General features: G+C 50.2%; 1 protein-coding gene across 1 annotated transcript in view; it reads right to left on the bottom strand.

The window, feature by feature from the left end:
* PITPNC1 (phosphatidylinositol transfer protein cytoplasmic 1) overlaps window positions 1-27,352 on the bottom strand; it is a 478,249-nt gene that overhangs the window by 177,477 nt on the left and 273,420 nt on the right. The window contains exon 4 of the mRNA XM_063960825.1: window positions 925-932. Coding sequence (XP_063816895.1) covers window positions 925-932 — 8 coding nt within the window. The remainder of the gene's footprint in view (window positions 1-924; window positions 933-27,352) is intronic.

A 27,352-nucleotide genomic window follows, 5' to 3' on the forward strand; every position in this document is an offset into this window, starting at 1 on the left:
TATTATTAACAACAAATAAAAAGTATGGAGAACCACCAGTATTAAAGAAGAAACATTATCAGTATCACAGATTATGTGTATTATAGAGTAAACTAATGAGGAGTATAAATGACTACTATAGGCATATTAGCGGATAAATGGGTATTAGCCAGAAAAATATATAATGAGTATGATGATACAGTGAACTAAATTAAGAAAGGAAATAATAACAGGGCTCTAGTGCCGCACTAGATAAGTTATTCTTGTCATTCATTTATAACAAATGTGAGTCTATCACATTCTACCACCTAAGCAGAACTATATGAGTAATGGATGCTGGTTCTGCTATACAGGATGAGACACACTGCTACACTATAGAAAGCGGTTCTATGCGTAAAACAGCGAAGTCTACTTATACGCCCTAATCACCAAATCCTACTCTCCCTCCATCCCCCAAAACAAAAAACCTACTTCTACTACTCTGATAAGAGTGCTCGCTAATAGACACCTTTCTCCTACAGTTGAGGAGAGTGCTGCAGTGCGACCCTCGCCAATATGTATGGGTACTATATAGATTAATGGACTGTAAACCGGCCTGAAACATAATGCATTTGTATCAGTCAATGTCCACATTACCTGGACAACTAAGAGTTACCGGAACACTCTGTGCTAGGACTTCTGATCTATACTCTGTGCTTGACTGCAGCCTGCCAAGTGAATGAGAATGTAAGGTTTATGAACGAGGAATATCACAGTTCTGCTGCTGCTGCATGCCAATGGCTCACACAGTTCCTGTGCATACTAGGTTAAGGCAGACTCCTCTCCTAACCACCAATAAAGGCAGACTTGTCTCCTATCCCTCCCTCCCTTGCTAGAACACAGTAGAGAAAAAGCTAAATGTGTCTCGCTTTCTTCAATGCATGAGAAAAAACAATCTGGACTTACTGTGTATTCTGCCCGTCCATTCCCATCAGATGGCAGGCACAGAACAACAAGAGAAAGGGAGAAAAAGGTAGAAGTCTCATTATAATAATAGCAATATAACCTCTATACAGCAACAGTACGGAGATTCATCAATTAAATGCAAATAAAGCCATGCAAAAGTACCAGGACACATACTATGGCTTGCTTGCACATAGTAGAAGCAGTCATTTCATTCAATGGGAACTAATTACTAGTGAACTGGTAATTTGCATATACTTGACTATTGAATCAATATACAAAATGAGTTCTTCCACTGTGTCTAAAACAAATAAGATTTTACTTACCGGTAAATCTATTTCTCGTAGTCCGTAGAGAATGCTGGGGACTCCGTAAGGACCATGGGGATAGACGGGCTCCGCAGGAGACATGGGCACTGTAAGAAAGAATTTAGTTCCTGGTGTGCACTGGCTCCTCCCTCTATGCCCCTCCTCCAGACCTCAGTTAGAGAAACTGTGCCCAGAGGAGATGGACAGTACGAGGAAAGGATTTTGTTAATCCAAGGGTAAGATTCATACCAGCCACACCAATCACACCGTATAACTTGTGATAACTACCCAGTTAACAGTATGAAAACAACATATCATCAGTTCAAGACCGATGCAACTATAACATAACCCTTATTGAAGCAATAACTATATACAAGTATTGCAGAAGAAGTCCGCACTTGGGACGGGCGCCCAGCATCCTCTACGGACTACGAGAAATAGATTTACCGGTAAGTAAAATCTTATTTTCTCTAACGTCCTAGTGGATGCTGGGGACTCCGTAAGGACCATGGGGATTATACCAAAGCTCCCAAACGGGCGGGAGAGTGCGGATGACTCTGCAGCACCGATTGAGCAAACATGAGGTCCTCCTCAGCCAGGATATCAAACTTGTAGAATTTTGCAAAAGTGTTTGAACCCGACCAAGTAGCAGCTCGCCACAGCTGTAGTGCCGAGACCGCCCTGGGCAGCCGCCCAAGAAGAGCCCACCTTCCTAGTGGAATGGGCCTTGACCGATTTTGGTAACGGCAAACCAGCAGTAGAATGCGCTTGCTGAATCGTGTTACAAATCCAGCGAGCAATAGTTTGCTTTGAAGCAGGGGCACCAATCTTGTTGGATGCATACAGGACAAACAGCGCTTCAGTTTTCCTGACTCACGCCTAGCTGAGGCACACGCCTAGCTGAGGCTAAGGCCAACAGCATGACCACTTTCCACGTGAGATACTTTAGCTCCACTGTCTTAAGTGGCTCAAACCAGTGTGACTTTAGGAAACTTAACACCACGTTAAGATCCCAAGGTGCCACCGGAGGCACAAAAGGAGGCTGAATATGCAGCACTCCCTTTACAAAAGTCTGAACTTCTGGGAGAGAAGCCAATTCTTTTTGAAAGAAAATGGATAGGGCCGAAATCTGGACCTTAATGGAACCTAATTTAAGGCCCAAATTCACTCAAGTTTGTAGGGAGTGAAGGAAACAACCCAGATGGAATTCTTCCGTAGGAGCAGTCTTGGTCTCACACCAAGAAACATATTTTCGCCATATACGGTGATAATGTTTTGCTGTTACTTCCTTCCTAGCCTTTATCAGCGTAGGGATAACCTCAACCGGAATGCCTTTTTCTGCTAGGATCCGGCGTTCAACCGCCATGCCGTCAAACGCAGCCGCGGTAAGTCTTGTAACAGACAGGGTCCCTGTTGCAACAGGTCCTGTCTTAGAGGAAGAGGCCACGGATCTCCTGTGAGCAGTTCCTGCAGATCTGGATACCAGGTCCGTCTTGGCCAATCTGGAATAATGAGGATTGTTCTCACTCCTTTTCTTCTTACTATCCTCAACACCTTTGGTATGAGAGGAAGAGGAGGAAATACATAGACTGACCGGAACACCCACGGTGTCACTAGGGCGTCTACCGCTACTGCCGGAGGGTCTCTTGACCTGGCGCAATACCTCTGTAGCTTTTTGTTGAGGCGGGATGCCATCATGTCTATCTGTGGCAGTTCCCACCGACTCACAATCTGTGCGAAGACTTCTGGATGAAGTCCCCACTCTCCCGGGTTTAGGTCGTGTCTGCTGAGGAAGTCTGCTTCCCAGTTGTCCACTCCCGGAATGAACACTGCTGACAGTGTGCTTACATGATTCTCCGCCCAGCGAAGAATTCTGGTGGCTTCCGCCATTGCCACTCTGCTCCTTGTGCCGCCTTGGCGGTTTACATGAGCCACTGCGGTGATGTTGTCTGACTGGATCAGAACTGGTCGGTCGCGAAGTAAGGTCTCCGCTTGATGTAGTGCGTTGTATATGGCCCTTAGCTCCAGGATGTTGATGTGAAGACAAGTCTCTTGACTTGACCAAAGACCCTGGAAATTTCTTCCCTGTGTGACTGCTCCCCAACCTCGGAGGCTTGCGTCCGTAGTCACCAGGATCCAGTCCTGAAGACCCTGGAAATGTATTCCCTGTGTGACTGCTCCCCAACCTCGGAGGCTTGCGTCCGTGGTCACCAGGATCCAGTCCTGAATGCCGAATCTGCGGCCCTCGAGAAGGTGAGCACTCTGGAGCCACCACAGTAGTGACATCCTGGCCCTGGGGGACAGGGTGATCAACCGATGCATCTGAAGATGTGACCCGGACCACTTGTCCAGTAGGTCCCATTGGAAAGTCCTCGCATGGAACCTGCAGAAGGGAATGGCCTCGTATGACGCCACCATCTTTCCCAGGACTCGAGTGCAATGATGCATGGACACCTGTTTTGGTTTCAATAGGTTCTTGACCAGAGTCATGAGTTCCTGGGCCTTCTCTATCGGGAGATAAACCCTCTTCTGGTCCGTGTCCAGAATCATGCCCAAGAAGGGCAGACGAGTCGTAGGAACCAACTGCAACTTTGGAATATTGAGAATCCAGCCGTGTTGCTGTAACACTTTCAGTGAAAGAGATACGCTGTTCAGCAACTGCTCTCTTGATCTCGCTTTTATGAGGAGATCGTCCAAGTACGGGATAATTGTGACACCTTGCTTCCGCAGGAGCACCATCATTTCCGCCATTACCTTGGTGAAAAGCCTCGGGGCCGTTGAGAGACCAAACGGCAACGTCTGAAATTGGTAATGACAATCCTGTACCGCAAATCTTAGGTACGCCTGATGAGATGGATAAATGGGGACATGAAGGTACGCATCCTTTATGTCCAGTGACACCATAAAATCCCCCCCTTCCAGGCTTGCGATGACCGCTCTTAGCGATTCCATCTTGAACTTGAACCTTTTCAAGTATAGGTTCAGAGATTTTAAATTCAATATGGGTCTGACCGAACCGTCCGGTTTCGGGACTACAAACATGGTCAAATAAGAACCCCTTCCCTGTTGAAGGAGGGGAACCTTGACCACCACCTGCTGAAGATACAATTTTTGTATTGCGTTTAACACTATTACCCTCTCTTGGGGGGAAGATGGTAGGGCCGATTTGAAATACCGGCGAGGAGGCCCCTCTTCGAATTCCAGCTTGTAACCCTGAGACACAATTTTTATTGCCCACGGATCCACCTGGGAGTGAACCCACATGTGGCTGAAATTCCGAAGACGTGCCCCCACAGGGCCCGGCTCCGCCAGTGGAGCCCCAGCGTCATGCGGTGGATTTTGTAGAGGCCGGTGAGGACTTCTGTTCCTGGGAACTAGCTGCGTTGTGCAGCTTCTTTCCTCTGCCCCTACCTCTGGCAAGAAAGGACGCACCTCGGACTTTCTTGTTTCTTTGTGAACGAAAGGACTGCATTTGATAATGCGGTACTCTCTTAGACTGTGAGGGAACATAAGGCAAAAAATTTGACTTTCCAGCTGTAGCTGTGGAGACCAGGTCCGAGAGACCTTCCCCGAACAATTCCTCACCCGTGTAAGGTAAAACCTCCATATGCCTTTTTGAGTCGGCATCACCTGTCCATTGCCGAGTCCACAGAACCCTTCTGGCAGAAATCGACATAGCGTTTATTCTAGAGCCCAGTAGACTAATGTCTCTTTGAGCATCTCTCATATAAAGGACAGCGTCTTTTATATGTCCCAGGGTCAATAATACAGTATCCTTATCTAGGGTATCCAATTCCTCAGATAAGGTATCTGTCCATGCCACTACAGCACTACACACCCAGGCCGACGCAATTGCCGGTCTTAGTAAGGTACCCGAATGTGTATAAATGGACTTCAGGGTAACCTCCTGTTTGCGATCAGCAGCATCTTTGATTGTAGCCGTATCCTGGGACGGCAGGGCTACCTTTTTGGATAAGCGTGTTAAAGCTTTGTCCACCCTAGGGGAGGATTCCCATCGTAACCTATCCGTTGGCGGGAAAGGATACGCCATAAGAATCCGTTTGGAAATCTGCATCTTCTTATCTGGAGATTCCCAAGCTTTTTCACATAACTCATTCAGTTCGTGTGAGGGGGGAAAAGTTACCTCAGGCTTCTTTCCCTTATACATATACACCCTCGTGTCAGGGACAGGGGTTTCCTCTGTGATGTGCAAAACATCCTTTATTGCTATAATCATATATCGAAGGGATTTAGCAAATTTTGGTTGTAACTTTGCATCATCGTAATCGACACTGGAGTCAGAATCCATGTCGGTATCTGTGTCAACAATTTGGGATAGTGGGCGCTTATGAGACCCTGACGGTCCCTGTGACATAGGGTCAGGCATGGGTTGAGACCCTGACTGCCCCAATGCATCAGCCTTGTCAAATATTTTATGCAAGGAATTAACATTATCATTTAAAACCTTCCACATATCCATCCAATCAGGGGACGGCGCCGTCGGCGGAGACACCACATTCATTTGCTCCCGCTCCTCTCCCACATAGCCTTCCTCATCACACATGTCGACACAAGCGTACCGACACACCACACACACAGGGAATGTCCTTTCTGAAGACAGGTCCTCCACCAGGCCCTTTGGAGAGACAGCGGGAGAGAATGCCAGCACACACCCCAGCGCTATAATATCCCAGGAATAACACAGTAACTTAATGTTAACCAGGTAGCTGCTGTATGTTATAGTTTTTGCGCCTAATTATGTGCCCCCCCCCCTCTCTTTTCAACCCTCTTCTACTGTGTATCAGCAGGGCAGAGGCCGGGAAGCTTCCTCTCAGCGGTGCTGTGGATAAAAAATAGCGCTGGTGAGTGCTGAGGGAGAAGCCCCGCCCCCTCGGCGGCGGGCTTCTGTCCCGCTTAAACAGTAATTTTGGCGGGGGCTCATACATATATACAGTGCCCAGCTGTATATATGTGTTCTTTTTGCCAATATGAGGTCCCAAATGCTGCCCAGGGTGCCCCCCCCCTGTGCCCTGCACTCTTACAGTGACCGGAGTATGTGAGGTGTGTGAAGCAATGGCGCACAGCTACAGTGCTGTGCGTTACCTCTAGTGAAGATCATGAAGTCTTCTGCCGCCTGTGATGTCTTCTTTTCTTCTCATACTCACCCGGCTTCTGTCTTCCGGCTTTGCGAGGGGGACGGCGGAGCGGCTCTGGGACGGACGGCGAGGGTGAGATCCTGCGTACCAATCCCTCTGGAGCTAATGGTGTCCAGTAGCCTAAGAAGCAGGACCTAGCTTCAGAGAGTAGGGCTGCTTCTCTCCCCTCAGTCCCTCGATGCAGGGAGTCTGTTGCCAGCAGAGCTCCCTGAAAATAATAAACCTAACAAAATACTTTCTATCAGTAAACTCAGGAGAGCTCACTGAAAAGCACCCAGCTCCTCTGGGCACGGTATCAAACTGAGGTCTGGAGGAGGGGCATAGAGGGAGGAGCCAGTGCACACCAGGAACTAAATTCTTTCTTAAAGTGCACATGTCTCCTGCGGAGCCCGTCTATCCCCATGGTCCTTACGGAGTCCCCAGCATCCTCTAGGACGTTAGAAAAATGGGGGTAATTCCAAGTTGATCGCAGCAGGAATTTTTTTAGCAGTTGGGCAAAACCATGGCCCTCATTCCGAGTTGTTCGCTCGTTGCCGAGTTTCGCTATATTGCGATTAGTCGCTTACTGCGCATGCGCAAGGTTCGCAGAGCGCATGCGGGTAGTTATTTTACTCAAAAGTTAGGTATTTTACTCACGGCATAACAAGGATTTTTCATCGTTCTGGTGATCGGAGTGTGATTGACAGGAAGTGGGTGTTTCTGGGCGGAAACTGGCCGTTTTATGGGTGTGTGCGGAAAAACGCTGCCGTTTCTGGGAAAAACGCAGGAGTGGCTGGAGAAACGGGGGAGTGTCTGGCCGAACGCTGGGTGTGTTTGTGATGTCAAACCAGGAGCGAAACTGACTGAACTGATCGCAGTGGCAGAGTAAGTCCCGAGCTACTCAGAAACTGCAAAGAAATTTCTATTCGCAATTATGCGAATCTTTCGTTAGCAATTCTGCTATGCTAAGATACACTCCCAGAGGGCGGCGGCTTAGCGTGTGCAATACTGCTAAAAGCAGCTAGCGAGCGAACAACTCGGAATGAGGGCCCATGTGCACTGCCGGTGGGGCAGATATAACATTTGCAGAGAGAGTTAGATTTGGGTGTGGTGAGTTCAATCTGCAATCTAAATTGCAGTGTAAAAATAAAGCAGCCAGTATTTACCCTGCACAGAAACAAAATAACCCACCCAAATCTAACTCTCTCTGCAAATGTTATATCTGCCCTCCCTGCAGTGCACATGGGCCCTCATTCCGAGTTGTTCGCTCGCAAGGCGATTTTAGCAGTATTGCACACGCTAAGCCGCCGCCTACTGGGAGTGAATCTTAGCTTCTTAAAATTGCGAACGAAAGATTCGCAATATTGCGATTACACATCTCGTAGCAGTTTCAGAGTAGCTTCAGACTTACTCGGCATCTGCGATCAGTTCAGTGCTTATCGTTCCTGGTTTGACGTCACAAACACACCCAGCGTTCGCCCAGACACTCCTCCGTTTCTCCAGCCACTCCCGCGTTTTTTCTGGAAACGGTAGCGTTTTTTCCCACACGCCCATAAAACGGCCTGTTTCCGCCCAGTAACACCCATTTCCTGTCAATCACACTACGATCGCCTGAGCGAAGAAAAAGCCGTGAGTAAAAATCCAAACTTCATAGCAAATTTACTTGGCGCAGTCGCAGTGCGGACATTGCGCATGCGCACTAAGCGGAAAAACGCTGCGATGCGAAGAAATTTTCCGAGCGAACGACTCGGAATGACCTCCATGGTTTTGCCCAACTGCTAAAAAATTTCCTGCTGCGATCAACTTGGAATTACCCCCAATGTACATTAGAATAGTCATTGTACAATGACAGACAATATTTACAATTTGAATTGTCATTCTCACATTAGCCCACACTGGTGTATAATAATGCTAAGTATGTTATCATTAAATATAGTAACTATATGACTGTAATTATAACCAGAAAACTTTATTTAGAACATACATAATATAGTAACCCATAGCAACCAACTATACAGTAGTTTTCAATATTCTATTTTGCACTCAGACAAAAATATATTACTTGGGCTCTTTTAATATATATATATATATATATATATATATGTATATATATATATATATATATTCTCAAAGGGAATGAACAGAAGAGAAATCTAAATCAAATCAATATTTGGTGTGACCACCCTTTGCCTTCAAAACAGCATAAATTCTTCTAGGTACACTTGCACAAAGTCAGGGATTTTGTAGGATTATAGTCAGGTATATGATTAACCAATCAAACAAAACAGGTGATAATGATCATCATTTTCATATGTAGGTTGAAACAGTCATTAACTGAAACAGAAACAGCTGTGTAGGGGCCTTAAAACTGGATGAGGAACAGCCAAACTCTGCTACAAAGGTGAGGCTGTGGAAGACAGTTTCATGACACAGGTCATACACCACGGAAAGACTGGGCACAGCAAAAAGACACAAGATAGTTATACTGCATTAGCAAGGTTTCTCCCAGGCAAACATTTCAAAGCAGACTGGGGTTTCATGGTGTGCTGTTCAAGCTCTTTTGAAGAAGCACAAAGAAATGGGCAACGCTGAAGACAGTAGACACAGTGGTTGGCCAAGGAAACTTAGTGCATCAGATGAAAGACACATCATGCTTACTTCCCTTCGAAATCGGAAGATGTCCAGCAGTGCCACCAGCTCAGAACTGGCGGAAACCAGTGGGACCCTGGTACACCTGTCTACTGTTCGGAGAAGTCTGGCCAGAAGTGGAAGAATTGTTGCCAAAAAGTCATACAGTACCTTCGACAGGGAAACAAGGCCAAGCGACTCAACTATGCACAATAACTTAGGAACTGGGGTGCAGAAAAATGGCAGCAGGTGCTCTGGACTGATGGGTCAAAATTTGAAATATTTGGCTGTAACAGGAGGCAATTTGTTTGCCAAAGGGCTAGAGGGCGGTACAATAATGAGTGTCTGCAGGCAACAGCGAGGTTCTTTGCAAGTTTGGAGCTGTATTTCAGCAAATGGAGTTGGGTATTTGGTCAGGATCAATGGTGTCCTCAATGCTGAGAAAATATAGGCAGGTATTTATCCATCATGCAATACTATCGGGGAGGCGGCTAATTGGCTCCAAATTTATTCTGCAGCAGGACGACTCCAAACATACTAACAATGTTAATAAGAACTATCTACAGCGTAAAGAAGAACAAAAGTCCTGGAAGTGATGACATACCCCACAGAGCCCTGATCTCAACGTCGAGTCTGTCTGGGATTACAGGAAGAAACAGACGGATTTGAGCAATCTTACATCCACAGATGATCTGTGGTTAATTCTCCAAGATGTTTGGAACAACCCACCTGCCGAATTCTTTCAAAAACTGTGTGCAAGTGTACCTAGAACAATTGATACTATTTTGAAGACAAAGGGTGGTCACACAAAATATTGATTTGATTTCTCTTCTGTTCATTCACTTTGCATTTTAATTGATAAAAATAAACTATTAACACTTCTATTTTTGAAAGTGTTCTTACTTTGCAGCATATTTTCCACACCTGCCTAAAACTTTTGTACACTACTGTATGTATATATATATATATATATATATATATATATATATATATATATATATATAAACACTATTTTCTATTTTCACGTCGTAGCCTTGGTGGACTGGGTGGTGTGCTTGTGCCTCTCTTGATCTGGTATCGAGTGTTGTACATATTGACCTGCCCCACATTGCTATTTGTTATGTTTTTTTGTTATTTCCTTGTTCCTTTTGCTTGCTCTTGCCCCTAGTCGACTGACTAGGGCTTGTTTATAGCCTCATCAAATTTTAAAGAAAGCTGAAAAAGCGTTGAAGCATTATTTACCCTATTTTGTTATTCTTCACGTTACTTCTGTGTGTTGCTTCTCACTGGAAAGGTTGGAGTCAAGATGTTTTTTTTTTATTTTCTTGTGCTCTAAACATCCCACTAATGGGGTGGGCTGACCATACCATTTGCATTTAATCTACCCACAACCCGCCCTCATTTGCCCCAATTAACCATATTTTCATGTAGTATTAGTGGACTAAATTCCCCAATCAAATGCAAGAAAGTTGTCTAACATATCAATCGGTCTGGCTCAGACATTGTGTTTCTTCAAGAAACTCTCTGGAAACAAGGCAATGTCTCGACGCCGAACAGATGGATAGGGGACTGCCTGGTTGCATCGCCACATACTAAGTCATGCGGGGTAGCTATTGTCCTAGCTAAATACCTACAGTATTTTAAACTACTATTTGGAGTACTATCACTGATTCTCAGGACAAAATAACCTACCTGACATTAAAATTGATGCCACTAGGTATATATTCCACTTAACATATAAGCCCCTAATACTGCTCAGGCTGCCTTTTCTACTCAGATCACAAAATTGCTTTTAAGTCAAGAGACCCCTAACTTGGTGTTGTGTGAAAGCTTTCATAATGTGGCTGACCTGGAAATAGGCAGATCCACCTCGGCAGCATTACCTAGATCATCTACTAGAGGCTCCATCCTTCCAATAAAACTGGAGCTTGGTGTAGTAGATCCCTGGCGACTTTTATATCACACAGACAGGACCTACACATTCCATTTCGGGGTACACCACTCATTCTCACGCATAGATTACATTCTGATTGCTGACCATTTTGTTCCTTATGTCCTTTATAGTAATATTTCTGATATACTAATATCTGATCATGCCATAGTCACAGGCTCCATCGTTTCCGTACATCAGGAGATAGGCCTTGGAGTTTTCCTGCTCATTTGTACCGCTCTGACCATTTTCAGCAGTTTCTTCAGAACAAATTGACAGTATATGTTGAGAATAGCATTGAATACTGGCATAACCCAGTTTTGTTCTGTGAAACCTCCAAGATGGTAATGCAAGGTGAGATTATTGCCTATTCTGCCAGATTGCTCTTAGCCGGCTGTATCTGCTAGTTGTCATGACTATGGGCCTAATTCAGACCTGATCCCAAAAGCAAATTCTTTCTCTAATGGGCAAAACCATGTGCACTGCAGGGAAGGGGGGGGGGGGGGGGGAGGGTGTCAGATATAACGTACAGAGAGAGTTAGATTTGAGAGGGTTATATTCTTTTTTTGTGCAGGGTAAGACCTCTTTCTGCACATTATATCTGCACCCCCCCCCCCTGCAGTGCACATGGTTTTGCCCATTAGAGAACATTTTTGTTGTTGCGATGAATTAGGCCCCATGTGGCTGAATCCTGGGAAGCTCTGCCGGATAAATACCAGCAAACATGTCAAGTGTGTGAAAGCTATTTGTTGCCGCAAGCTGAATTAAATATTGACTTTGGTCAAAACAAATATTATCAATGGGGAAATCAAGCAGGTTCTTTTCTAGTAAATATGTCCAAGCCAGTGAGACATAAATACAACATTCTTGCTCTTCAGGGAGGCAGCCCTGGCTCTCTTCTGACCAACTCAACTGATATATTAACAAAATTTCAATTTTACTTTATTACTATTTACGAGGCTCAACCTTGACCCTGACCTGCTCTCCACTTTGCAAGACAAGGCTGGACTTCCAAGACTTTCTCTTACACAGTGTGAGTTATTGGATCACTGATGAGGAAATCATTCAGGCCAACTCTGCTATGCCTTCAAATAAGATGCCTGGTCTTGTCGGACTACATATAGAACATTAAAAAAAAACCTTAAGACAGCAACCACCCTCCTAGAACTGTATTGTTCCATCCACACAGCACCTTGTGCATCCTTCATTTAATGATGAAGCTTATACCATTATCCTGTCTCCTGATCACACAATGTGAATTTTAAAATATTAGCTAAAATGATGGCAACCTACCTCCTGGGTATTTTCTCTTCAATATTCAAGGAACACCATTAGGTGTTGTAGGCCACCGATTCAGTGACGGGCATACGTACTGCTATAGCAGCGGTTACTGCACCTTCTTTAACCTCTCCCTCAGTCCATTTTGATTCGCTCCTCAGCCTGGAAGCTCAAAAGGCCTTTGATATGGTCTACTGGACTGATATTTATTCCTGTCTCGTTGTGGCTTTGGTTTGGATTTCAAGGCCTTAATTAAGTTTTCTACACCCCTCCAGTTACCTCACACCCTGTTAATGGTATATGAGTTGAGAAGGTCAAAATGTCTCATGGTGCATGACATGAGCACTATCCCCACTTCTCTTTAACCTGGTCCTGGATCCCATGTTGATAGTCATTCTACAGGTATATTGGTCGGCTGTTGAGGGAACTCGAATTAGAGGCCAGACAATTAAGATTTTGGCTTAGCTGATGACATTGTATTATATCTTTCCAACCCCTAAGAAAACAAGTTTTATGGTAAGAACTTACCTTTGTTAAAACTCTTTCTGCGAGGTACACTGGGCTCCACAAGGATAGACATTGGGGGTGTAGAGTAGGATCTTGATCCGAAGCACCAACAGGCTCAAAAGCTTTGCCTTTTTCCCAAGATGCATAGCGCCGCCTCCTATATCACCCCGCCACCGTGCACAGGAGCTCAGTTTTGTTAACCAGCCCAATGCAGTAGCAAGTAAAAGAGACAACAACTGCCAGTTGCCACAAACACCACACTCTCACGACAGGAGAAGTGTCAGCGGCTAATGCCATACCAACCCAAAGAAGCTAAGTGCATCAGGGTGGGCGCCTTGTGGAGCCCAGTGTACCTCGCAGAAAGCGTTTTAACAAAGGTAAGTTCTTACCATAAAATTTGTTTTCTGCTGCGGGGTACACTGGGCTCCACAAGGATAGACATTGGGGATGTCCTAAAGCAGTTCCTTATGGGAGGGGACGCACTGTAGCAGGCACAAGAACCCGGTGTCCAAAGGAAGCATCCTGGGAAGCGGCGGTATTGAAGGCATAGAACCTAATGAACGTGTTCACTGAAGACCACGTAGCTGCCTTGCACAATTGTTCAAGGGTCGCACCACGGCAGGCCGCCCAAGAAGGTCCAACAGACCGAGTAGAATGGGCCGTAATGTGAACAGGAGCTGACAGACCAGCCCTCACATAAGCATGTGCAATCACCATTCTAATCCATCTGGCCAAAGTCTGCTTGTGAGCAGGCCAGCCCCGTTTGTGAAATCCAAACAGAATAAAGAGAGAATCAGATTTCCTAACAGAAGCAGTTCTCTTCACATAGATACGGAGAGCCCGTACCACATCCAAAGACCGCTCTTTGGGAGACAGATCAGGAGAAACAAGTGCCGGAACTACAATCTCCTGGGTAAGGTGGAACGAAGAAACCACCTTAGGTAAATAACTGGGAAGAATCCTAAGAACCGCCCGGTCACGGTGAAATATCAGATATGGGGAACTACAAGACAAGGCACCCAAATCCGACACTCTTCTAGCTGAAGCAATAGCCAGCAGAAACACCACCTTAAGGGAAAGCCACTTAAGATCAGCTGAACCAAGAGGTTCAAACGGAGACTCTTGTAACGCCTCCAAAACCACCTACAAGTTCCAAGGAGCCACAGGTGGGACACAGGGAGGTTGGATACGCAACACACCCTGAGTAAAAGTATGTACATCAGGTAAGGTTGCAATTTTTCTCTGAAACCACACCGACAAGGCATATATTTGACCCTTGAGGGAGGCCAGACGCAGGCCTAAGTCCAGGCCCTGCTGAAGAAAGGCCAACAACTTGGCTATACTAAACTTGGAAGCGTCATAATCGTTAGATGCGCACCAAACAAAGTAAGAATGCCAGACCCTATAGTAAATCCGAGCAGAAGCCGGTTTCCGGGCCCGCAACATAGTTTGAATGACCGCCTCAGAAAACCCTTTAGCCCTTAAGACGGAAGCTTCAAGAGACACGCCCTCAAAGACAGCCGGGCTAGGTCCTGGTAGAACAAGGAGGTCTGGGCGTTGTGGAAGTAGAACTGGACGCTCTGACGATAGGCCCTGCAGGTCTGAAAACCAGTGTCGTCTGGGCCACACTGGAGCTATGAGAAGCAGAATTCCTCTTTCTTGCTTGAACTTCCGAATTACCCTGGGCAGGAGTGACACCGGAGGGAACACGTACGGCAGCCGAAACCTCCACGGCACCGCCAGTGCATCCATGAATGCTGCTTGAGGATCCCTTGTCCTTGTTCCGAAGACCGGAACCTTGTGATTGTGTCGAGACGCCACCAGATCTACGTCTGGAAGGCCCCACTTTTCCACTAGGAGTTGAAACACTTCTGGATGGAGGCCCCACTTGCCGGCATGCCCCAATGTAGAATCCGTGAGACTTCCTTCATTGCCAAAAGGCTTCGAGTGCTGCCTTGATGATTTATGTAAGCCACTGTGGTGGCGTTGTCCGACTGTACTTGAACAGGACGGTTCTGAATTAAATGCTGGGCCAGTGTCAAAGCATTGAAGACCGCCCGCAATTCCAGAATGTTGATCGAGAGGAGAGATTCCTGTTTGGTCCACTGATCCTGAAGGGAGTGTTGCTCCAGCACCGCTCCCCAACCTCGGTGTGACAGGACGATACCGTACGGAAGCACTCGCAGCTTCCGCGTCCCGTTGACTGTGCACAGAATGGAAGGTCAAGCCGCACGAGGCCTGACCACATAGGGGATTCCCGCTTACCGTCAGTAACCGCCTGTTACTGACTCCACCCACTGCGCTGTGGGCGGGTTCTCGCTGCCACCACCAAACTCCTAACCTGCCGTGGCGTTTGGAACCACGGTTCTGCTCTGTATGTGCCGACGCACTGCTTTACCACACCTGTGTGGTGTCGACGAATCCCCACTAGCCACTTGCTAGGCCTCTACCGGTAGCTGGCGGAAGGCGGAGCTTGGAGACGTCCGGTGCTTCCCTGGACAGCCGGAGAACGGGGCTAGGTTTGGCCTAACCCTGTTGGTCACAAGATGAAGCAGTCTTCTTGAGGCAAAGGTGTTTATTGCTCAAATAACCTTTAAAAAGGCTCCTCCCTATTGCTAGGGGCAACAGCATACAATCAAGATCTTTTCAGCAGAAGAAGATGTTACAATACACAATCCTATGGGCCAACTGCCCTTCTTTTATCCCTCTCCAAGACCCCTTACCACAGGGGGTAAGCCCGCCCTGTGGTGTACAACCAATCAATGTTTACCCATGAGCTGTGCATGCTCTGGTCTCATGCACACCTAACATTGTTCCCTATGGACAGTGGGGAGTGGTCGGTCTCCTTTGACGCTCCTACCTTGGAGAATCAGGATACTCCCCGGTGCCGTCCAGTCTGGCTGGGGGGAAGTTTTCCCTCCTAAATCTGACTTCCAGAAACCTGCCCGGGACCCCTCTCACTGCCTGCAGCCTGGATTTGGGCTCCAGAGCTGGGCAGCCGGGCTCCCCGGTCCAGGTTTCTTGGCACTACGGCTGATCTCCATGGAGCTCCAAGAAACCACTCAGCTTGTTTCATAGCTAAGCTGCTTCTCTTTCTCCCTGTGCCCATTGGAACTGTGAGGCTGGATGGGAAAGCATTCCGTTTTTAGGGAAAAGGTCTGGGAGAATCCATCAGCCTGCACAGCTATGGATTCCCCCCTCCTGGGACACACAATCAAGTAAGTGCATTTTACCTTTACATACATTACATTTAAATCACACTGTACATGTTTATACATTTAAATACACTCTGAGCCTGCACAGGCTCCACATACCTAGGCACTGCATGTTTTACACAATGTCCTAACTACTGTGCCTTCCCTAGCCCTGCAGCCTGGCTGCTAGGGCTCTCCCTCTGTGCTGGAGGTATGGGGCTGGCTTCCCCCATCCTCCAGCCTGCCTTCCTGCCTCTGGGGTTCCAGGGAGCTGGCTCTCCCTGTCCCCCCAGTGTGGCACTACTTTTGTGGCCCCGCCGCACGCAGCGGCGCACCCCCCTGTACCGAAGTCCGGCGGCCCGGGACACTTGTCCCGGCCGCCGTGACCCTGGCTTGTTTCAGCGCTGAGGCGCCGGGAGCGTAGCTCCCGGACCCCAGCGCTCACCATCCTGCTGGGCAGCCTACTTTCACCCACGCCGCTAGGGAGCCGGCTAGCCCGGTCCCCCATGAGCGGCGCCTGTCTGGTAGCCTCGCTGCAGCGTCCGGCGGGGAGCCGAGCTGCAGCGCACCCCCCTCGCCGGCTAGCAGCCCGGGACGTCCGTCCCGGCTGCTGCGGCTGGCCACCCGTGCTGGGCTGAGGCGCTGGGAGCAGAGCTCCCGGCCCCCAGCGGCGGCTCTCACATAGAGCACTGCAGCGGGAGCCGAGCTCCCAGCCGCAGCGCTCACCCTTCTCCCCGGCGCGCACACTCCAGTGCGCCCGGGGCTACACTGACCGCTGCCGGGAGCGGAGCTCCCGGACTCCGGCGGTCAGCGGCTGCCTCCTCTCCCCCGGCGCGCACACTCTGCTGAGCGCGCCGGGGGCTGTCCTCCCTGCCGTGGTCTCCGGAGAGGTCCGGGACCACGGCACAACCATAAAATACATTTTTTTATATTAATAAAACACGGCGCCTAGCGCCCACAATACATTTTTAAATCTGGCGCCAAGCGCCCATTGTCTTTAACAAATGGCGCCGGGCACTAGGGATTAACCCCTTCAGTGCCGAGGCGGCCATTTGCCTCATGGCTGGGGCTCTCCGGCCACACTCCTCCCCCCCCATTCAAGCGGGTCAACCAGGGACCCATGTCCCAACGATTTGGGTCCTGGTCCCGCAGTCCGTTGGGGTGAAGGGGACGCTACCTGGGGGGTGTAGGCTCTGGCCTAGACAGTTCATCCATAGTGCAGTGGGCCTCTCTTCGTGGGTGCACAATGTTCAAATAGTCCACCTGAAGTCCAAGTTCAAGGCTCCACCACAAAAGTCTGTCCAATTCCCCCAAGGTAGGTTGCAGCCACCTAACAGGTAGGTGGTAAGTCACCACGGTGGGGGGCCGGTTACAAACAAGTGCCACCCACGGTGTCCCAACTGTGGCATACCCCACCTCCCACAATAGCAGTATACTGCTCAAACAGGCCACAGGGTGCTCCTGCCCATATGGCTCTTTCTGGCTCGGTACTGCTCCCAGTCCGTGCAGTGGCGCAATAGTTCGTAACACACAGTCCTGGTCAAGAATGTGCGCCATCAGCACTGGAGCGGGTACCCGAGCCTTCTTCAATGACTGGAATGCCAACTCGCAAGCGGGTGCAAAGTCCACGGACTTGGGAATGCCCTTCCTAGCCACCTCTGTCAAGGGGTTCACTACAGGACTAAAGTCAATGACAACATGTCCGTAGGGCCTTACAGGTTCTAAGGTCTGTACCGGTCTGGGTGATGTGGGTCGGGGACAGCCTCTGGTTGCCTCTACCCCCTCTGGGTTGGGCCTACCCCTGTCTCCTCCCACATGGTGCCCCAGGCACTGCACCTCCGTCATACCTATCTGGCAACTGTCTGCCCTTACTGTCAGACCTGCCCTCCCATCCTCCTCTGTCGACCTATGACTCGGGAAACCTACCCTGTCACCTAGGCCTACTCCTTCCTCCTCGTCCGCTACCTGTGCCACAGTGATGACGGCCAGACCACCAGCCTCTGGATCCTGTGTGGCATCCACTACAGGGAGGCTGCATGTCTTCCCCAATCTACTGTGCACAGGCAGGGGACCTGCTATGTCCACAGAAACTTGCTGTAAGGGTTCTCCTATGGGCAGAGGCCCAGAGACAACACAACCGCTGGAGTGCCCCGGCTGCCAACGCATGGCACCAGCCTTACAGTTGGTCTGGGCGTCAGCCGACATTCCAGACCAGGGTAAGCTCTGTGTCAGGCACTTCAGGGTACGGTCTGTCTCCGGGTTACTGTCCAAAGGGGTTTCGCTGGCAACCGACACCGGTTGCGCAGGAACGTTCCCTGAGGGGACCAGTTGGACACATTCCCTATCTGGTCTTTCCCCTCCCACTTTCCGGGCTACCCTGTACCTTAACCCTTCCCGCCAGGTCAACCTCCCCGCCCCAACCCTGTCAAGGCTGCTGCCAGAGTGGCGCCTCATGCCTTTCGGGGATGGGTCAGAAAGTTGAGCCTCCCTAAACTCCTGCCTGTGGCCCTCAATCTCTCCTAAATTGGGACACTCTACAGGGGGATCTAGGTGGGGACTACTAGGGTCAGTCTGGTAGGGGTCAGTCATGGAAAAGTCAGTGTGGTTTCTCATACTCACCGCCGGAGTTGGCAAACCACTTGGGTCAGGAGCATCATTGGGCACCCCCACAGGATCAAACGAGCTGGAACCGACATCCTCTGCGTTGCTAGGGGACGTAGGCATACCAGAGGCAAAAGGCATGCGGGGTCGATGTACTGATCTAGCCGCTGTGATCTTTTCCTCTGGGCTGGTTGATGCTGTGGTTGGCTGTGCTGGCAGTTGTCTAGCAGCTGTAGTCGTTTCCTCTGGGCTGGGCTGTGCTGGAGTAGCTGATGTCAACGGTGGTTTTGGAACTTGACTCCGGGGAATGGCGCCAACAAACGTAGTGACGATCCCACCACCCAGATCATTTCCTAGGACCACATCAGTTGGGAGACCATCCATGACGGCAACTTCTCGCAACTCTGGTCCAGCTCCCCAGTCCAGGTAGACTCTTGCCATGGGAACCGCTTTTTCTGTTCCTTCTGCCAGGGTGACCGTGGCAGTGCGACCCTGCAATACTGCAGCAGGATCTATAAGGTGGGGGCTCACCACAGTGATTGAGGCCCCAGAGTCTCTTAGGCCTTCTCCCTGCAGGGGTCCCACGTGGACTGGCTGCAGGTGCCTCCACATGTTGTGTAGGGGCTGTTTGGCCATGCAGGTGACTCTCTCCGCAGAGTGCACCTGTCTCTCGCCACACTCCATCGGACTGACTGGAGGGGGAACAGTCTCTGTAGGCTCATCTCCTCTCGTCAAACAAGCGAGCCGGGCTCCAGCACTCGGATTTGGGGCACGAGTCTGGGGTGCTTGGGATGCAGGACAGTTCATCCTCAGATGTCCGATTTTCCCACAGCCGTAGCACTTCTTCTCCAGTCGTGGCACCGATGATCTCTGATCAGTTGCAGGGACGCTGCGGTGCGGTTGCTGGCCAAGAGCACCCGGGTTGGAAGATGCTTGTCTTTGGGGGTGATGAGCTGAAGAGGGGGGTCCCCTTGGTGGTACAGTCTGTTGGAGCTGGCTGCTGGCGGGGCGCTTCTGCCCCCGTGGCCGAATTGCCACATATTTGTCGGCTAATTGGGCAGCCATTTTTAAGCTGGGTGGCTCCCGATCTAGCACCCACTCCTTCACTTCTTGGGCGCACCTGCGGTAGAACTGCTCCCTGCAGATCAGGTCGATCAGTGCGTCCCATGTAGTGGCTTCCGAATCCTTCACCCACTTCACCACGTACTGCCGCAGCTGGTTGGCGAACTGCTCATGGGTGCTGCTAGGATTCTTGGGCAAGTCTCTGAACTTCTTCCGGTAAGACTCTGGAGTGATGAAGAATCGCTGGAGGAGGGCCTTCGCGACTTCGTCGTAGTTCCCACAGTCCTCCGTGGCCACTCCTCGATAGGCCTCCAAGGCCTCTCCATGCAGAGTGGGCACAAGGTGTCTCACCCACTCTGACTTGGGTAGATCATGTAGTTTACAAGTCCTCTCAAAAACTTGTAAATGTCCATCAATGTCCCCATCACTGTCTGCAAACTTGGCAAACTGAATGCGTCCCGATCTGTGTACAACAGCTGACAACGGCTCCCGGGGTACCACGGCTTGTGATGCCCGCTCCGCATGCCACATCCGAATGACAAGCATGCGTTCTTGCTCCGTTGCCCTTTCCCCCAATTCCGCTAGCCGATCTGCTAGGGTATCCGGGTCGCCCCCCCTGGGACGTTGGGATCCTGGCCCTGCTAGGGATTGCTGGGAAACATTACTGCTGTGAGAGAGGGCGGGGCTTGTGGTTCTCACCGGTTCCTCACGAAGGTCCACTGGTGGGCCGTCCTCTGCGATGCTGACGCCGTCAGTGCTTTCCACCTCCGCCCGATGAGACTCCTCCACGCTCCTGAGCGCCGCCTTCATGACGCTTCTGGACGCGTTGGAAGGGATATCCACACCCTTCCCCTGGCATACAATCTCCAGATCCTCCTTGGACATTCCGCTGAATTCCGCCATCTTGTGCGTTCTCCTGCGCTGCAGTTACTCCTCTCCTGAGTAACTCGGCTTCTCCAATCGGGTGATGAAAAGCCGCCTGGGATTATCCCACCACTATGCCACCAATTTCTGTGACAGGACGATACCGTACGGAAGCACTCGCAGCTTCCGCGTCCCGTTGACTGCGCACAGAATGGAAGGTCAAGCCGCACGAGGCCTGACCACATAGGGGATTCCCGCTTACCGTCAGTAACCGCCTGTTACTGACTCCACCCACTGCGCTGTGGGCGGGTTCTCGCTGCCACCACCAAACTCCTAACCTGCCGTGGCGTTTGGAACCACGGTTCTGCTCTGTATGTGCCGACGCACTGCTTTACCACACCTGTGTGGTGTCGACGAATCCCCACTAGCCACTTGCTAGGCCTCTACCGGTAGCTGGCGGAAGGCGGAGCTTGGAGACGTCAGGTGCTTCCCTGGACAGCCGGAGAACGGGGCTAGGTTTGGCCTAACCCTGTTGGTCACAAGATGAAGCAGTCTTCTTGAGGCAAAGGTGTTTATTGCTCAAATAACCTTTAAAAAGGCTCCTCCCTATTGCTAGGGGCAACAGCATACAATCAAGATCTTTTCAGCAGAAGAAGATGTTACAATACACAATCCTATGGGCCAACTGCCCTTCTTTTATCCCTCTCCAAGACCCCTTACCACAGGGGGTAAGCCCGCCCTGTGGTGTACAACCAATCAATGTTTACCCATGAGCTGTGCATGCTCTGGTCTCATGCACACCTAACATTGTTCCCTATGGACAGCGGGGAGTGGTCGGTCTCCTTTGACGCTCCTACCTTGGAGAATCAGGATACTCCCCGGTGCCGTCCAGTCTGGCTGGGGGGAAGTTTTCCCTCCTAAATCTGACTTCCAGAAACCTGCCCGGGACCCCTCTCACTGCCTGCAGCCTGGATTTGGGCTCCAGAGCTGGGCAGCCGGGCTCCCCGGTCCAGGTTTCTTGGCACTACGGCTGATCTCCATGGAGCTCCAAGAAACCACTCAGCTTGTTTCATAGCTAAGCTGCTTCTCTTTCTCCCTGTGCCCATTGGAACTGTGAGGCTGGATGGGAAAGCATTCCGTTTTTAGGGAAAAGGTCTGGGAGAATCCATCAGCCTGCACAGCTATGGATTCCCCCCTCCTGGGACACACAATCAAGTAAGTGCATTTTACCTTTACATACATTACATTTAAATCACACTGTACATGTTTATACATTTAAATACACTCTGAGCCTGCACAGGCTCCACATACCTAGGCACTGCATGTTTTACACAATGTCCTAACTACTGTGCCTTCCCTAGCCCTGCAGCCTGGCTGCTAGGGCTCTCCCTCTGTGCTGGAGGTATGGGGCTGGCTTCCCCCATCCTCCAGCCTGCCTTCCTGCCTCTGGGGTTCCAGGGAGCTGGCTCTCCCTGTCCCCCCAGTGTGGCACTACTTTTGTGGCCCCGCCGCACGCAGCGGCGCACCCCCCTGTACCGAAGTCCGGCGGCCCGGGACACTTGTCCCGGCCGCCGTGACCCTGGCTTGTTTCAGCGCTGAGGCGCCGGGAGCGTAGCTCCCGGACCCCAGCGCTCACCATCCTGCTGGGTAGCCTACTTTCACCCACGCCGCTAGGGAGCCGGCTAGCCCGGTCCCCCATGAGCGGCGCCTGTCTGGTAGCCTCGCTGCAGCGTCCGGCGGGGAGCCGAGCTGCAGCGCACCCCCCTCGCCGGCTAGCAGCCCGGGACATCCGTCCCGGCTGCTGCGGCTGGCCACCCGTGCTGGGCTGAGGCGCTGGGAGCAGAGCTCCCGGCCCCCAGCGGCGGCTCTCACATAGAGCACTGCAGCGGGAGCCGAGCTCCCAGCCGCAGCGCTCACCCTTCTCCCCGGCGCGCACACTCCAGTGCGCCCGGGGCTACACTGACCGCTGCCGGGAGCGGAGCTCCCGGACTCCGGCGGTCAGCGGCTGCCTCCTCTCCCCCGGCGCGCACACTCTGCTGAGCGCGCCGGGGGCTGTCCTCCCTGCCGTGGTCTCCGGAGAGGTCCGGGACCACGGCACAACCATAAAATACATTTTTTTATATTAATAAAACACGGCGCCTAGCGCCCACAATACATTTTTAAATCTGGCGCCAAGCGCCTATTGTCTTTAACAAATGGCGCCGGGCACTAGGGATTAACCCCTTCAGTGCCGAGGCGGCCATTTGCCTCGTGGCTGGGGCTCTCCGGCCACACTCGGAGACTGGCATCTGCCGTCAACAGGACCCAGTCGGATATCCAGAAGAGACGGCCCCTGTACAATCGTTGGTCCTGGAGCCACCAGTGCAGCGACAGACGGACCTCCGGAGTCAATGAGATAATGTGAGACCTGATCCGGTGGGGCAGGCCGTCCCACATGGCTAGAATCGGCCTCTGGAGGGGGCGAGAATGAATTTGAGCATACTTCACCATGTCAAATGCTGATACCATGAGGCCCAGCACCTGCATTGCCGAATGTATCGACACTTGCGGACGAGAAAGGAAGCAATGAATCCTGTCCTGAAGTTTCAGGACTTTCTCCTGAGACAAGAACAACCGCTTGTTGTGAGTGTCCAATAGCGCCCCCCAGGTGCACCATGCTCTGAGCAGGGACCAGGGAGGATTTCTTCCAGTTGATGAGCCACCTGTGGGCTTGTAGAAACTGGACAGTCATATTCAGATGACGTAGGAGAATATCTGGAGAATTTGCCAGGATTAACAAGTCGTCCAGATACGGCAGTATCCTGACCCCTTGACGGCAGAGTACCACCGTCATCACCGCCATCACTTTGGTGAAGACTCGCGGAGCCGTAGTTAAACCAAAAGGTAACGCCCGAAACTGGTAATGGAGGTTGCCAATCGCAAACCTCAGGTATTGCTGATGTGACACTGCTATAGGAATATGCAGGTAAGCATCCTGTATGTCCAGGGAGACCATGTAATCCCCAGGTTCCAAGGCCAGAACTATAGAGCGAAGGGTTTCAATACGGAACTTGGAAACTTTCACAAACCTGTTCAATGCCTTGAGATTGAGAATGGGCCGAGAGGACCCGTTCAGTTTCGGGACTAGAAACAGCAGAGAATAGTACCCCCGGCCCCTCTTAGCAAGAGGCACCTGTACTACGACTCCTGTATCCAGGAGGTCTGTACCACCGAATGTAGAGTGTTTGCCTTTGTCTGGTCCAACAGACAAGCAAAATCGATTAGGGGGACGGTTTTTGAAGGCTATGGCGTAACCTCGAGTGACGAATTCCCGTACCCAGGCATCTGAAGTGGTCTTCAACCATTCCTGGGTATACCCTAGAAGCCGGCCCCACCCTGGGATCCCCAAGGGGGAGGCCTGCCCCGTCATGCGGCAGGCTTATCCGTCTTGGACGCTGGCAGACGGGCATCCCAGGCTCTTTTGGACTTCGGCTTACCAGGTTTGGAAGTGCGGGCCTGCTTGTTGTACGCCTGACCTTTTGCTTTACCTGAAGGACGAAAGGGGCGAAAGGAAGTACCTTTAGCCTTCGACACAGAAGGAGCAGTACTTGGCAGACAGGCAGTTTTGGCAGTAGCCAAGTCAGCCACTATCTTATTTAAGTCTTCCTCAAACAGAATATCTCCCTTGAAAGGGAGTACCTCCAGGGTTTTTCTAGAGTCCAGATCCACAGACCAGGATCTCAGCCACAATATCCGGCGAGCCAGGCCTGATGTAGTAGAGGCCTTGGCTGCTAGGACACCGGCATCAGAAGCCGCCTCTTTAATATAGTGAGAAGCTGTGACAATATATGACAAGCATTGTCTAGCATGGTCAGAAGAGATTTCAGCTTCCAACTCTAGGGCCCATGCATCAATAGCCCCTGCAGTGTTGCTGCAATAGAGGGCCTTTCTGCAGCACCCGTGAGGGTGTAAATCGCTTTCAGACAACCCTCCACACTTTTATCCGTAGGCTCTTTTAGAGACGTGACAGTAGTGACAGGTAGAGCTGAGGAAACCACCATCCTAGCCACATGTGAGTATATTGGAGGAGGCGTTTCCCAAATTTTAGACAGCTCTGGCGCGAGGGGATAGCGAGCCAGCATCTTCTTTGAGGCACAAACTTCTTTCCCGGGTTTCCCCAGGGTTCCTGACGTATCTCCACTAGGTGGTCAGAGTGAGGTAAAACTTGTTCAACCACCTTCTGACGCTTGAACCTATCTGGTTTCTTAGGAGGGACGGATGGCTCGGGATCATCCGTAATCTGTAAAATCAACTTAATAGCCTACAAAAGATTAGGAACATCCACATGTGAACTACTGTCCCCATCAGCAGTATCTGTGTCAGAATCTGTGGGGTCAGTGTAAGTGCCATCTTCATCAGACGAGGTGTCAGTGACAGCAGTGGATTGTGAGGAGATAAGAGCTCGCTTAGAGGACCCCTTGGTCTTAGGCGAGCGAGGGTCAGACTTTTTAGTAGTCAAGGACTGGTTCAACTTCTTCAATTGAGCAGACAAATTATCCGCTCATGGCGGGTTAGCTGCGGGGACCACACACGGTTGCACCGGCATAGGAGGTCCCATAGGGGGGTTAGTTTAGTAACTAGTGTATGTAGAAGCGTGGAGAAAGTAGCCCACGGTGGGTCATTATGTACCCCCGTTGCTACAATCCCACTGGGGGGCCAGGAGCCCCCAGAACCAGAGCCCACGGCTGCTATATTTTCCTCAAAGATATCTGTGGCTTCAACAACACCGGCAGTGTGTTCAGCCCCAGAACCGTTACCCTCAGAAGCAGACATGATATAACTTGCAGTATCAGGTAACACAGTACAAATTGCAGCAGCACTATACCTCTAAACCCAAACCCCTGCGCAGTGTAGTCAGCACTAGCAGAGATAAAGGAGAGATATGGTGACTAAATTACAGAGAAAAATACCTATTAAAGTATATCTTTGTGAAAATCCTATATCAATATAAAACCTGACGCACCAAGCCCCCTCAGGTTATAGAATATAGGGATAGCAAGTTGAGTGAAAGACACGAGATGGACACCACTCAGCTAGCTAATGCACACACAGATAGTCACAGTTTGTACAATGCAGAGGTTATTACTAACAATAATACTGCACTGGACTAGCTTATACTGTATATATAGCTATATAGTCAATAGATATAACAGTGCACAGTAAGAACTGGATGTATATCACAGGGTAATTGTACTAGAAAACCCTGACTAAATGCACTCTTTCTTAACTAGCACTGTCTAAAAAGGCAGGTAGAATACTTAAGTGTCATGTAAAGTCACAGCACTGACAACCAGGCGGCTTTACACAGGAGGATTTGCCCAAGCAGTCCCAGGAACAGTGAAGCTGAGAGATAATGGCGCCCAGACACTGACAGGGAGTGAGGGAGAGACAGATATGCAGCTCCAGGGCGGGAACATTTGCGGGAAATGGCGCCCTGGGGCTGGGGGAGGGGCTCCAGGTCTAAGCCTTATCCCCTCTGCTGGCAAAACCACCGGGTACTGCGGGCCACTTGTAAAAATGTTTAGAGAGAAAACTTGACCTGAACCCATGCCCTGGTGATCTAGTGGGATCGCCTGTACTGCCACAGTGTCCACCACCAGCGCGCGCGGCCCGCCTCCCACCGGCCGTGCCGGATCGCGATAAAGTGCCCACTTACCTCTTCCCGAAGTGCGGCCACGCGATCCCAGAGCTCCAGCCGTGTGTCTAACTTGGGAGAAAACCAGAGCCTCCTGCTGTAGGTACCCGGTAACCAGGGCACGGGAGTGTACAGCGCCGCTGGGGGAGAGATGGAGCTGCAGCAGGCAATGTCTACTGACATCCAACACAATCTGTGCCTATGCTGCAGCCCTTGTAGTCTTCTTTTTTCCTTAGAAAAAGCTTTTTCTAGAGCTGCTGCGAGCAGCTCTTCCTGTTACATGCTTGCACTGCAAGCACCAACTACAAACTGAGCTCCTGTGCACGGAGGCGGGGTGATACAGGAGGCGGCGCTATGCATCTTAGGAAGAAGGTCAAAGCTTTTGAGCCTGTTGGTGCTTCGGATCAAGATCCTACTCTACACCCCCAATGTCTATCCTTGTGGAGCCCAGTGTACCCCGCAGCAGAAATTCTATGTTCCCTTATGAATAAAGCAACACAATCTGGTCTGGTTTTGCAGTCAAGTATGTGTAACCCTCTACACCTGTGTCGGACTGACTCACTGAGGATCCGCTTCCAGTCCATTTATGCCGGGACAATGTTTAGAAGCACCTGGCACCTTATATCCGCTATCTGTATCGCTGTCATCACACAAGGTGATTGCAGGTGTGAGTCCACAGAACCAGGTGCCTCTAAACACTGTGCAAGCATAAATTAACCAGAAGCGGATCCCCAGTGAGTCAGTCCGACGCAGCTCTACGTCACTACTTAAAAGGGGCTTAAACTGCTAATATCATGGACACAAACTGTTGATCTACAATGGGCCCAGCAATCCATAACCTGGACATCCAACTCGCCAAAGATATTTCTTGCCTTTATGCACTTAAAATCTATGTGGCCATCCGTGTTCTTAGACTGAAGGGGTGGGCTGGAAACATTTGTGTTTATCATATATGGGCACAGCAAAACAAAAAACCCTGAATCAGTTTCATTAAGTTCCAGCAACTTAAGGCCCATGGTGGCATTCATTTCCCAAATGTGGTATGACATAATCAGGCAGCTCTTCTTTAGCATCTTAGAGACTGGATTCATGTTTACCTGGACACGACCCTGGAACAGGGTTTTTTGGCAGATACCCATCTCCTAGCATTCTTATATCTGCATGATGTGGAACTTACCTCTACTATTCTTAACAACCATTCCTCATGTCCACCAGGTAGATATGGTTCTTATTGCACAAAAGGTACAATT

Source organism: Pseudophryne corroboree, chromosome 3, assembly GCF_028390025.1.
Source record: "Pseudophryne corroboree isolate aPseCor3 chromosome 3, aPseCor3.hap2, whole genome shotgun sequence".
Classification (NCBI taxonomy): domain Eukaryota; kingdom Metazoa; phylum Chordata; class Amphibia; order Anura; family Myobatrachidae; genus Pseudophryne; species Pseudophryne corroboree.